Source organism: Corylus avellana, chromosome ca2 (genome assembly GCF_901000735.1).
Source record: "Corylus avellana chromosome ca2, CavTom2PMs-1.0".
In the NCBI taxonomy this organism is placed as follows: Eukaryota; Viridiplantae; Streptophyta; class Magnoliopsida; order Fagales; family Betulaceae; genus Corylus; species Corylus avellana.
The window spans coordinates 9,308,435-9,321,722 of record NC_081542.1 but is presented as its reverse complement, the minus strand read 5'-3'; the positions used below and the strand labels follow the sequence as shown (position 1 = coordinate 9,321,722).

General features: G+C 39.0%; 1 protein-coding gene across 2 annotated transcripts in view; it reads left to right on the top strand.

The window, feature by feature from the left end:
- The first annotated feature begins 1,357 nt into the window (after nt 1-1,357).
- Nucleotides 1,358-13,288, top strand: part of LOC132172146 (protein ILITYHIA) — a 56,541-nt gene continuing 44,610 nt past the window's right edge. Inside the window, exons 1-13 of one of the 2 annotated variants that reach the window (XM_059583597.1) lie at nt 1,358-1,585; nt 2,641-3,017; nt 3,141-3,272; nt 3,377-3,758; nt 3,926-4,072; nt 4,261-4,445; nt 4,576-4,702; nt 4,821-4,894; nt 4,979-5,055; nt 5,168-5,204; nt 5,288-5,454; nt 5,995-6,178; nt 7,169-7,246. In XM_059583597.1, the coding sequence (XP_059439580.1) occupies nt 1,468-1,585; nt 2,641-3,017; nt 3,141-3,272; nt 3,377-3,758; nt 3,926-4,072; nt 4,261-4,445; nt 4,576-4,702; nt 4,821-4,894; nt 4,979-5,055; nt 5,168-5,204; nt 5,288-5,454; nt 5,995-6,178; nt 7,169-7,246 (2,085 nt within the window). In that variant the 5' untranslated portion in view covers nt 1,358-1,467. Of the gene's footprint in view, nt 1,586-2,640; nt 3,018-3,140; nt 3,273-3,376; nt 3,759-3,925; nt 4,073-4,260; nt 4,446-4,575; nt 4,703-4,802; nt 4,895-4,978; nt 5,056-5,167; nt 5,205-5,287; nt 5,455-5,994; nt 6,179-7,168; nt 7,247-13,288 lie in introns of both variants that reach the window. The other variant, XM_059583596.1, reaches the window with a different exon arrangement.

Here is a 13,288-nt window from a genome sequence, read left to right as displayed (position 1 = left end):
AAGACTTGAACATGACATGGGATCTCAAAGAAGTTACTGCCTTATCATGTTCAAATCTTGTTAAAAGCTTGTCTCAACGTGACGTGACGTATCTCGACATGATTCGAACCTGACGTGCGAATACGAATTGCCACATCTAGACCCTTGTGATGCTCTCAATGTCAATTGCATAAAGACCCCAAGAAAGACACTTCGACAATTCAACAAGTTGATTGATCTCGAGACATCTTATGGCAAAGACTTGTGAAAAGCTAGTGAGCAAGACGATAAAAGAGGCACCGTAAGCTAACTTTAACTAATTAACTTTTATAAAGGATTTTGTAAACATTATTATACTCAAGCTACCCCGAAGGACCAATCCACACGACTGGGGACAATGACTAAGCCGCGAGTTTGACATTAATAAAATAACTAACTTCCTATAGGAGTGGAGGGCAACTTAACAAGGGCCGGAAAAATAACTCGGAAAGGAAAGCAAACCAAAAATAAAACTTGAAGAACTTCATTGATCCCAAAAAGATGACTCTTAACTATAAGCAAAAAGAAAAATTCCCGATGGTCGACCATTTGAATTGGTCACCCATGGAAATGGGGGCAACTGTTTATACCATAAATAGACCCAGGTCTAAATCCTAATCCCTAATTCACTAGAAAAGGCTAAAAAAGCCTAAGAGCCTCCCACCACGTGTCCTCTCATATCAAATGACAAAAACAGAAAACAAAGGGAAAGAAAAATGAAATCCAAAAAGTAGGGGTGTTCAAGTGGGTTATAACCGGCGGTTATTGGCTATAACCGCTAACCGCAACCGTCTTGGGCGGTTATCGTTTTTTAATAACTGCGCAACCACCTAGGTGGTTAGCGGTTATTTTATAACCGCTTTTTTATATGAGCTTTTGAGCTTTTCAAGTGTTTTGTGCCTTTAATTGACTTATTTTTTGAGCTTATTTTAAACGTTTTGGGCTAAGGTTTTTCTCAAAAACAACGCTGTGTTGGTGTATAACCCCAAAACTACGTCATTTTAAATGTTATATTATAATTAATATAAAATATAAAAATTTATATTATTATATATAAGGGTAGTTTTCTCACTGCAATCATCCTAAGCAGTTAGTAGGTGGTTAGCAGTTTTTAATAATCACTTGTCAAGGCGGTTAACGATTAGCAGGTATAAACAGTAGTTGGTGGGACGGTTATAACCGCCTCGTTTGAACACCGCTACCAGAAAGCAGTTGGGATGAACTTCACGTGGGCTTTGCGGTAGAAAACGCTATCCCAGCCCATAGGCCATTTTCTACCCTAGTCCGTAGACCTTCCGCTTTCACTACAAAGAAAACGAAAAATATTTAACATATTTAGTCGCCCTCTCTGTGTCCCAGTGACAGACTTAGCAGCTCCTAAAACCCTAACCAGTCATCTGAAGCTCCACACCTCACTCGGATCCTCAACCCGGAGCTACCCGTTTCCCAATGGCAGCGAATTCTTTGGATTCTCTCATATCCATTGGCGGGTCGGTCTCCTCCCAGTCCACCAAGACCCGGGTCCGGATATTTCGCGATGAAATCCCGGCGATTCTGGACAATTCAGGTCAGTCACCGATTGTCTCTCTCTCTCTCTCGAATTCTAGTTGTCAAATATCATTTCCACTTCTTGATTCACTTTTTCTTTTCCGAGTGAATTTATTTGTTTCTGCGGAAAATGGTAGGACGAATTTCCGGTAAAGTGTTATAATGTACTGACTTGGTTCTAAATTCAATGCCATTTCATTTGGTTCGTGACCACCATTGGCACACACAGATGTATCTATACAAATATACTCATATGGATACACACAGGTGTTACTCATTTGCTGTTGCTCTGTATCGGTGCATTCCACAAGGGAATCATTGTGACAATGATATATATGTTGGCCAGCTTAGCTATGTCATGTTAAATTAGATAATATTGTGTTGAGAGAGAGAGAACTGTTTGAGCACATTTGAAACAACACCACGGGTTTAGGATTTTTTTCTTAATTATTTGAATGTTATCAGTAAGGGGATTAGGCATTGGCTGCACCTTTTGGGGAAGTTTCAAGGAATCATTATTAGATATATTATGCAATTTGGGACTTGTATTAGTCAGAGAATACATTCAAAGCTTATATATTTGATAATCCACCATTTGGGGGCCGAGTTTTCATGTTTGTATTCCTTTTATGTATCTATTTTCAGAGGTGTTTGACCAACCCTGGTTCTTATGCATTATCTGTTTCACTTACAAAATATGCAGACGCATATAGCGTTTTTAAGTGCCTAGACTTTTGGCAGTTGTGTTGTAGCCATCTTAGCAAACAAAGTTCTGTCCAAGTTCAAATTTGAAGTGGAATTTCCTGAGTGTCAATGAGGAGGAAATTGAATTTGATTTATTTTTCATCTTTTAAATACTGTGGAGGAAGGAGGTCAATAAAATTCTTCCTTTAGCATTAATTTTGACGTGTATATATATATATATGTGTGTGTGTGTGTGTGTGTTTATGTATGCATATTAATTTATCTTTTGTTTTTGCTATAAGCAAAGTCATTATTCTTTTGGAAAGTGCTGTGAATTAAATCGTCCATGCGTCTTATTGTCCTGAAATGTTGTAATTTTGAACTTTGCAGAGATGTGTACAGAGCTTGCATCACTTCTAGTAGAAATAATATTTAGAACATTGTTAATTTATGATGATCGTGGATCAAGGAAGGCTGTTGATGATGTCATTGCAAAAGCTCTGGGTGACTTATTGTTCATGAAGAATTTTGCCGCAGCACTTGTCCAGGTAATGGAGAGGCAGTCAAAGTTCCAATCCCATGTAGGCTGCTACAGACTTCTCAGGTGGTCATGCTTCCTCTTAAGCAAGAGTCAGTTTGCCACAGTTTCAAAGAATGCATTGTGTAGAGTAGCTGCAGCGCAAGCATCTTTACTTAATATTGTTGTTCAAAGATCTTTCAGTGCGCGAAGGGCTTGCAAGCGAACATTTTTAAGTCTATTTTCTCAGGTTTAGGCCATTTAATATTTACTGATTATTTTAGAAGACTGTCCTGCTGGTACCTAAATTTTTTTTAATCATTCTGTGTTGCCTTTTTTTTTTTTTTTTGTTTTGTTTTGTGTTTTTTTGCAGTCTCCTGACATTTATAAAATATACATTGAGGAATTAAAGGATGGGCGGATCCCATACAAAGATGGTCCTGAATTAATATGGTTATTATTGGACTTCTCAAGTACGTCACCATCTTTGTTTGAACAGTACAAGGTGAGATAAATCTATTTTCTTCCTGTGTATTTCTTATTCCATGGAAGTGCTTGTGTGCTGATTCTTCTGCCTGAATTTTGACATGATTTATTCGTTTTCTACAGCCAACATTTCTTGATATATATGTTAAAACAGTGTTAAGTGCCAGAGAAAAGCCAAGACAGGTTCTTAGTGAAGCTTTTTGTTCACTTTTTACACGTATGTCGCATGAAGATTTTCAAAGTATTGTGGTTCCGTCTTCTGTTAAAATGCTGAAACGCAACCCTGAGATTGTGTTGGAGTCAGTTGGAATTCTTTTGGAATCAGTGAGCCTTGATTTGAGTAAGTATGCGACCGAAATTCTTTCGGTGGTATTACCACAGGCTCGGCATGCCGATGAAGGAAGAAGGGTTGTGGCATTAGGTATAGTCAGGTCTTTGAGCCAGAAGTCTAGTAATCCAGATGTTTTAGAAGCAATGTTCAATGCTGTCAAAGCTGTAATTGGAGGTCTGGGTGTATTTATTTATACATGCTTTCATATTGTTTCTTTTAGTGATTTTAAGTACCTTATAATGTTTGCTGTAAGATGATATATTTAGGAAGTTCAATGACTGAATGTGTAAATCTTTGGTGACCTTTTGTTATTCACACATTAATTTGTTCAATTTAAACAGGCTCAGAAGGCAGACTTACTTATCCTTACCAGAGAATTGGCATGGTCAGTGCACTCCAGGAATTATCTAATGCTCCTGAGGGAAAATACCTCAACAGTCTATCATGCTCCATATGCATGTTCCTTTTGTCCTATTACAAGGATGATGGTAATCTTTACTTTGTTCTCTTTTTTCTTTTTTAAATTTAATTTAGTTTTATTTATTGGTGGGGGTTATGAACTTTTCAGTAATTCTTTGTTACTTTCAATCTTCAAGTTGGATCCCCTTTTTTTAATGTTTGCATCTTTTATTTTTCCACGCATAGTGCTGATTCTTTGTCCAATGTTCTATTCTAGGAAATGAAGAGGTGAAGCTTGCAATTTTGTCGGCTGTAGCCTCTTGGGCAGTGCGATCTGCTGATGCTGTTCAACAAGATTTGGTGTCCTTTATTGCTTCTGGACTCAAGGAGAAGGAAGCTTTAAGGAGGGGGCATCTTCGTTGTTTACGGGTTATATGCAGAAATGCTGATGCTGTTTTACGGGTATGCTGTCTTATTAAACTATATCAGTGCTTTGTTGCTTTATTTCAACGAAATCTTTCAGAATTTGATTTCGATTCTTGTTGAGGCTGTTGCATTCATCACTTTGACGCTTCTATGTTAAACACTTCAGGTATCGTCTTTGTTGGGTCCTCTTGTACAACTTGTAAAAACTGGTTTTACTAAGGCAGTACAGCGTTTGGATGGTATATATGCTTTGCTCTTAGTTGGGAAGATTGCTGCTCTTGATATCAAAGCAGGTGCATAGTATTTTTAATGCTACATTTTTAACTATGTACTTATTACTTCCCTCCATTTCTATCACTGATCTTTCCTCTGTGGAACTTTAAGTTGATTTAGTTTCACACCTTTTGTCAGAGGAGACTGTTGCAAAGGAAAAGATCTGGTCTTTGATATCACAAAATGAACCCTCACTTGTACCAATTTCATTGGTAGCTACCCACTGACTCTTTGATGTTAGTGATATTTAATTTTAAGTTTTTCTTGGGTATTTGACACTAAAATGTGCTATACAGGCCTCAAAGTTATCATCTGAGGATTGCATGGCATGTGTTGATCTTCTTGAAGTGCTGCTGGTGGAACATTTCCACAGGTTTGAATTCTTTAAATTTGCAAACCCTCTACAGTATTATTGTCTGTGTGGGTTGGCTTAGAAAACTCTTAAGTGGCTTTTCTGAAAGGCTTGTTTGTTGTTCATTCTACAGGGTGTTGGACACCTTTTCAGTCAGACTACTATTACAGGTAAGCCAGTGTAGTACTACATGAATCTTTTTCTTATCTAGGAACTTCATTACTTAGTGATAGTGATTGTTGATATGGTGCAGTTAATGATCTTTTTCATATGTCATCCAAGTTGGGACATACGGAGAATGGCTTCTGATGGTACCAGAAAGATAATTGCTGCTGCACCACAGTTATCTGAAGATCTTTTACTAGAATTTACAAATTTTCTTTCTGTAGTTGGAGAGAGAATTTGTAATTCAAATACAAGGTGTATTTTATATTCATTTACTCTCTTTTAATTTTGCCATTGTTTGTAGTTTCAAAATTCTTTTCCTTCTCTCCATTGAGTGAAAGATGCACATATGTACATGCATATGCACAATTTTATTTTGAAGACAAGTTCGAATTCATATTTGATGAGTCTTTATTATTATTACTACCATGATCACCAATACACACACACACACAATATATTTACATAGACATATACCTTCATAAACATAGATATCTATGTATACGGTTGAGGAAAAACCATGTGCAAGAACATAACTCTTAAATTTAAGAACTTATGAATTCTGCTGAATTTCTATGTGATGGCTTAAATCAATATGAAGTTGTGCATGTAATTGCTCAGGTTTTTTTGTACTGGCCTGACAAATTCCCAATCTTTTAAGGCCATTTATTGACTTAATTTGAATTTGTTGCTTTTTATGGGCAAGCTTTTGGATATGGTTTTTCCTGGTCACATTTTTTCCATTTCAGCCCCTTCTATGATATGGTTGAGGCATCTAACTTTTTATGTCTTTAGTGACCCAGAGAATTCATTGGATCCTCAAGTTCCCTTCCTTCCATCTGTTGAGGTTTTGGTAAAGGCTTTCATTCTAATATCATCAGTGGCTCTAGCTGCTGGCCCGAGTTCGTTCGTGCGAGTTGTATTCTGCTCACATCATCCATGCATAGTTGGCACTGGAAAACGAGATGCAATTTGGAGGGTAAATGCAAATCATAAAACATAGGCATAACATGCTTTTGTACTTTCTGTTTAGTTCTTTGCTGAGCATATTTTTCGTTTGAAAGCAGTGGAACACAATTATATTATATATAGCCATATTTTTAAAGTGGAATTGTGGGGCCATTTTCTCTACCATCAAGATCTCCAATCATCTGTTTGTTGTTTGCATATATTAAATTGCAGTGGGGAATTTAGAATGGAATCATCTGTTTTTTTCTCCCTCTTAGTCGCTCTCTTGTGTACTCCCTATGTACAAGGGTTGCGCCCCTCTGTGCATTGATAATGCATATTTACTTATAAAAAAAAAAAAAAATTAAATTGCAGTGGGGAATTTAGAATGGTAAAATAAGGGATAGATAGAAAATGCTTTAGCAGAAATTAATATAGGTATGTGAAGACTTATAAAAAAGAACCTGTGAACTCTTATCGATTTTCAGCTTTCTTGACCCACTAATACATTTGATGAAATAAGAGAAAATTCATTGTCACCCAATGTTTGTAGTGTCAAAGGTGCAAGGGCAAGGTATTTTTGTCATTGAAAAGCAAGGTATAAGGCTCAAGGGATAAGGCAGGATCAATATTATTTTTTTCTCATCCCGTCGAAACAATTTTAAAACAATTGGAAGTGAAACAACGAGTTCAAGAAACAATAGTAAACAGTGTTAGACAATACCAAATAACAAAAAAGACTTGGTTGGTGAGCTTGCCAATTTCTGCCCTTTTTTGTTTGGACGTGGGCGGGCGAAGGGGATTGGGGGTAGTTCATGGCAATAAGCAAAAAACCTTTGAAGCTACATTCACGGCTACTACTGGCATGCGTACAATTGCATGTATTGTGGTAGCAATTGCAATTTGCCTTTTGTTTTGCTCGTTTTCCAGATGTGAAGTACATATGAGCATGCTTTTATGTTTGATTACAGACGGGTTGGTGGCTTGTTTTTTGACATACTGCTCGATGTTTATGTTTCAGAGACTTCATAAATGTTTGCAAACGCTGGGTTTTGACGTCATTGGCATCCTTTCTGCCGATGTGGGGAATTTGTGCAAGGTAAATTATAGATTATGGATATAAATTTTTGATATTCTTGTGGTTTTCCATTGGATTACTAATGAACCGTCCTGAGGAATCCTTTGATATGTGTCTCTACTTGTTAATTTTCCAGCAAATCAAGCATTTAACATAATTAGATTATTCTGCATTTTCCTATTGGTTTGCTAGGATGAATGGCTTATTGCATTTTTAACAGCAAGTGAAGAATGGGGCATAAATACATTGTTCTCAGTCCAAGGACACATTATTGAAAATATTTTAGGTGGACAAATGCAAAACACTTATATAACATTTTGGGGTGAACACTTATTACGGTGGGGTTTCCTTAATTCAAGATCGTCGGAGAAAGGTACTCATGCGTCTAAGATGCCGATTGTTTTGTCGACATTATCTGAGATTGCTGAGGAGAGGGATGGGTTGTTACAACCCCAATATTGGCTGGTAGGTTTAGGTCCTTCTGGGGAGATTGAGGTTTATTATCCTTTGGACGTTTGTCATCCGTTTGGGGAGAATTGATGAGTGGGATTTTCCCGACCCCCTCAATTGGGAGTATGACGAAGGGAGGATCCAGCCTTGGCGATGTTGGACACCATTGAAGAGGATTTTCATAAGGGGAGGATTTTTTTGGGTGGACTGCGGCTCTAGGCAAAATTTTGACTCATGATACTCTGCATAAGAGGAACATAGTGGTAGTGGAATGGTGTTGTATGTGCAAGAAGAACGGAGAGTCAGTTGATCATCTTCTTCTCCACTGTGAGATCGCAAGCGCTCTTTGGCACACGATTTTTAAGCGGTTTGGGTTGCATTGGGTCATGCCTTGCCGGGTGAGGGACTTGTTCGATAGCTGGTGGTCGGGAGGTCGATCTCGAAGCGCGGTTGCGTGACAGATGATCCCTCTGTGTCTTATGTGGTGTATATGGAATGAAAGAAATGCTAGATGTTTTGAAAATTCCACTAGGACCATAGAGGAATTGACTCATATTTTCTTCTTTACTCTTTACTCTTGGACGGTCCCTTGGCTAGCTCCTTTAGTGATTAGTTTTTCTGATTTTCTTTTTCATTTCTCTCCCTCTTAGGTGCTCTCTGTGTATACTTCCCGTGTATGTGGGTTGCCCCCCTTTGCGCTTTTTATATCATTATTACTTGTAAAAAAAAAGAGGATTTTCATAAGTAAAAGTCGCTCGGGCGAAGTATAAAGGCACTAGGGAGCTGCTCAACCTGAAGAGTTTAGTTAACTATGGCGACAATATTACTTCCAATTGGCGAGGGAAAGGCAAGGCGCAAGGGAGGCATCGCTGAGCCTCCTTTTGGGTCTCGGATGGGAGGGTTTTAGTCTTAGGGTTTATGGTGTCGTGAGGGCTTTTGTCTTGGGGTTTTTGTTGGGCTTTCTTTCTTTTGTTTTTCTATCGTCTTTGCTCTCTTTTCCTCTCCTTCTTTTCTCCTCCTTTTTTAGGCGTTATCTTGTATACTTCTTGTGTACTAGGGTTATGCCCCTCTTCACTTTTGATTTATGAAACTTTTTACCTATCAAAAAAAAAAAAAAAAAAAAAAAACATTTTGGGGTGAACAAAGGGAAAAAATGATATTAGCACTTGTAACAAGGTGTTTGGCTATAAGTGGATATCCATGAATGGTTGTATCAATTGATGGGGAAAGAACCAATAGGGTGTTCTATATGATATATTTGAAAGGATTGTGGAAGCTCTAATGGTGTTCATTTATTTCTTGTTTGCTTGGCCTTCCAATCATTCTGTTTTTGACTTTTCACTATCACTATTAGATTTCTTGGATGCTCTTAATTCTTGTAGTTGAGTTATGTATGGGTTTCTCTTGTTTACGTTCCATATACTTGGAGCCTTTTTAACATGACTTAATCTAGGAGCAATATGTTTCAATTGATAAAAAAAAACACTAAGGGTGTGTTTGGCAAAATTTTCAGAATTGGTTTTTGCTTCTCAGTTATTCGGATTTTCAAATGTGGCCCCAACCACTAACACACTTTTCAAAACAAACCACAAAACTCTTTTCCGTAAACATGACTTTTTGCAAAATACTTCTAAAAATATAATACACAAAACAGTTCTCAAAAAATAATTACCGTGAATGTCTGGCGGCCTTGCGGAGGCCGTCATGAACTTTTTGGTTGCCCCGTGGTGGCTGTTGGGAACTTCCGGCAGCTCGGCTCTTTAGTGGTCGCCATGAATGTCTGGTGGCACTATGGTGGCCACCATTAACTTAAGGAGGCACTATGACATAGAAATGAGATCGTCTACTGCCAATATGACATAGAAATGACAAATGCAAAGTGGATCAATTAAAAAAAAGAAATATCCTTTAAATTGAGTTTGTATGGATTGATAATGAGATCTTCATTTTAATTGTTGATGATGATGGTGATCTCTTTGAGCTTGATGATTGTAATGATGTAAGCTCTAATATCTTCATCCATGGTTGCATCGGCTTTCTCATCTTCTCTTTTCTCATGTGGAGGTTTATGCTCACAATAAATTGGTTCATCTTTGAGCTTGACAATTAGAGTGAACTTATCTCTTAAGTGTTTTTGTCCATGCTGATGGGGCTGCCTCATCTTCTCAAAGCTTAGATTGGTGCCTATCCTTGTCTTCCTGGGGGACAAAGAGGAAAATGTTTTACACGATAGGAGGGGGAGGAGCCATACGCAGGTGAACAAAGTTTAGTGGGTTACATTTTTTTTTTCATTTGGTTGGCACATGGGTATATATCGTTTAGGCTCCCAGATGTAGGGCAGTTTTCCATCAAACCAGTTTTTGAAAAAAGGTCATATCTCATGATTTTGACACTGGATAGAAGCAAGGTTGGTGGTGTTGGAAAGCTGATTTAAAGGCCTATAAAGTGATGTTTACTAGGTCAAAACAGGTTGCAAAGATGAGTCTATAGAACTGAACAGAAAGGCGTGTTTCAAGTCTCAATTCAAACTGCACTTGGAACGAGATGATTCTTGGAGTTGCAGTAGCGTGCGTCACAAATCTCAGTTTGAACTGAACTTGGGACGAGCTAAAATTTACGAGGTTGAATTGGTAAATGGCTCAGTTTGGATTGGCTGCGGCAGATTTTGTAAAATGAAATTCTTTTAGTTTTTATTAGGGTTAGGAGTATAGGTAGTATAAATGTGTTGTGGTCGTTTAGGAGACTCAGTTTTTGATCTGATATCAAGAAGAAACACTCTAGGAGTGGTTTTCTCTCCCTTTTGCCTCAATTCATTAATTGGTTATTGGTTTTGGGAAGAGTTGTAATTTTTGTGTTTGTTGTTACAAACCCACTATGCTTCACTGCATCAATTGGTATCAGAGCCTAGGAACTTTCCCGCCATGGCTCAAAGAGAATGCGCTGGAGGAAACAAATATGCAAGCCTAGGTGTTGTGCAAGAGCACCTAGAAGCGACACGTGATGAGCAACTGGTGTTTTGTTTGCAGCGCATGGAGGAGCACTTTGTGAGCGAGTCGAGTGATTTGGCAAACAGGTTGGTGCGCAAATTAGAGCTCTTGCCAATTAATTTGCCAACATGGGTGGTCCAAATGGTCGTTGCTGTCAACCAAACTTGTGGTTCGTGGATGAGGATGATGTGTTTACCTTTAGTGGGGTGTGATCTCAACGAAGGAAGGTGCGGCTTGACACGTGGAGTCCGCGGCACGCCACTTTGACCATTGTTTGCGAGCTTCATATCCGTCTATTGAATCCATCTTGTGTGGAGGAGGAAGGTGAGTTTGTTGATGAAGAGTTCCAAGATGAGGTCATTGTGTCTTCGGGAGGTTTCTTTTTCTTCGGTGCCTGAAGCCTGCTGGGGTGCGACTGTGTCTTCGGAGATTTCTGATTCGGCGCGTCTTTCTATTCTCAAAGAGGCTTTCTCTGTTCCGTGGGAGGTGGACTCTCTGGCGATCCCTCCTTGCAGGGAAAGGGAGGTTCCTTTTTCGGGGGGGGAGGAACAGGTTGTTTGCCCTTCTCCGGCGAAAGGGTTGATTCGTCGTGGGTTCTTTGGTCCGAGAGCTGTCTCTCCCTCTCCGGTGGTGTTGAAGGATTCTTCCTTGTCTTCTAAGGGAAATGACCCTGTTCCGGTTCCCTCTGTGCTGGTGGAGGTTCAAGTAGGCTCTACTGTCTCGCCTACCTTTGGGGTGGCTGAGCTGGGTCTTCATTTCCCTGATGCTACCTCCTTGCTCTCGTCTCAGGTCTGCACTTCTCTCTCGACTACTTCCCTTCCCGATGGGGTGGCTGAGATGGGTAGGAGTCTTAGCCGTCCTTTTCCTCGCATGACAGAGAGTGGTACTCCCATTTATTTCTCTATATCTACGTCCCAACTGTGGTATACCCAGAGGGTGAAGGAAAAAGTCGCAAAGCAGCTTCATAAGAACAAGGACCTGCTTGCCGAGGTTGTGGTTGATTCTTCGGTGGAAGGGAAGTCCGATAGGGGGCTTGATGTGATGAATCTCGCTCCCGTTGTGGGGTTGTCTTGGGGAGATGAAGACAAAAAACTTCGGGACCTTTTTTCCGTCATTGAAAAGAGGGAGCCCGTGTTTGAAGCTTCTGCTCCTAAGGTTAAGGGGATGAGGGAGCTCAAAAGTCTGGATTGTTCCATCTCTCCGGTGAAGGGCCGGCGTCAGCGGGGATTTTTGGGGTCGAAAAATGCTTTTTCATTTCCCCCTGAGGTGCACTAGGTTTCGACCTGAGATGCACTAGGGCTTTTCTTGGGTATTTGGTTGGGTCTCTTGTATACCATTTTGGTTGGGTGTTGGGTTTGATTGGGTTTTTCTGGGTTTTTGGTTTGTTAGGGTGTTTGGTTGGGTTCCTTTGTATACATTATTGTGTACTTAGAGGCGCTTTGTGCTTTTTTTGATATTTACTACATTACTTATCAAAAAAAAAAAAAAAAAAAAAAAAAAAGAAAAGAATATGAGGTCATTGAGGAGGAGTTCCAACGTGAAAATGTTGAAGAGCCTTGTCAAGGATTCGTGGGATTCTCAACCAACCTATGATACCATTGTTAATGATGAAGATCTTGTGGGAAGTTCTTTGTCATATAATCAAGAAAATCGGTTGAATGAGGTAAGTCTCTTGGATTCCACATAAAATTTTGTTGATGAGAGTGCTATACTTCATGAGTTTGATGAAAGCCCTAAAGTTGACAAGTTTCATTTGGGGGTTGAAGAAATCAGTTTTGTGGATTTCCTTGGGGTAGACAATGCTTTATCAAATTCTCCTGATAATAATGTTTGACGATGCCTATATGGTGGAGGAGAATTTTATGTTTAAATAGGAAGAGATTGTTGATCATTTTTGGGAGATTTTCATGGTGCGTGAAAATTGGAGAAGGTAAATGAAGTATATGTGAAGAGTTTTCAAGATGATATTCACAATCTTGTGGTGATTAAATGTGTGGAATTTCTTGTTGGCTATCAAGTTGTTTTGTTCTTGATAAGAGTGGTTTGAAAGGGATTGATTGGGGTTTGAAGGATTGAGGCAAGAACCATCGAAATTTGAGGACAAATTCTCTCCAACTTAGGGAGGACGATGTAGGGCAGTTTACCATCTTATTAGTTTTATATAAAAAAAAAGGTCATTTCTCATGATTCTGACATCAAATGGAAGGAAGCTTGGTGGCGTTGGAAAGTTGTTTTGAAGGCCTACAAAGTCATGTTTCATGAAGTTTTGCCAATTCCAATGTTTACTTGGTTAAAACGGGCTGCAAAGAGGAGTCTATAGAGTTGGACAATAAAAAGACGCGTTCCAAGTCTCAGTTCAAACTGAACTTGTAACAATGTGATTCAGGGAGTTGCAATAGTGCGTGTCCCAAATCTCAATTCGAATTGAACTTGGGATGAGCTGAAATTTGTTACTAGTTTGAACTGGCTGTGGCAAATTTTTGTAAACCGACTTTCTTTTAGTTTTTTTATTAGGGTTAGGAGTCTAGGTAGTATAAATATGTGTTATGGCCGTCTAGAGCCTTAATTTTTAATGAATATTGATCAGTTATCAATAAGAAACACCCGAAGATTGGTTTTCTATCCC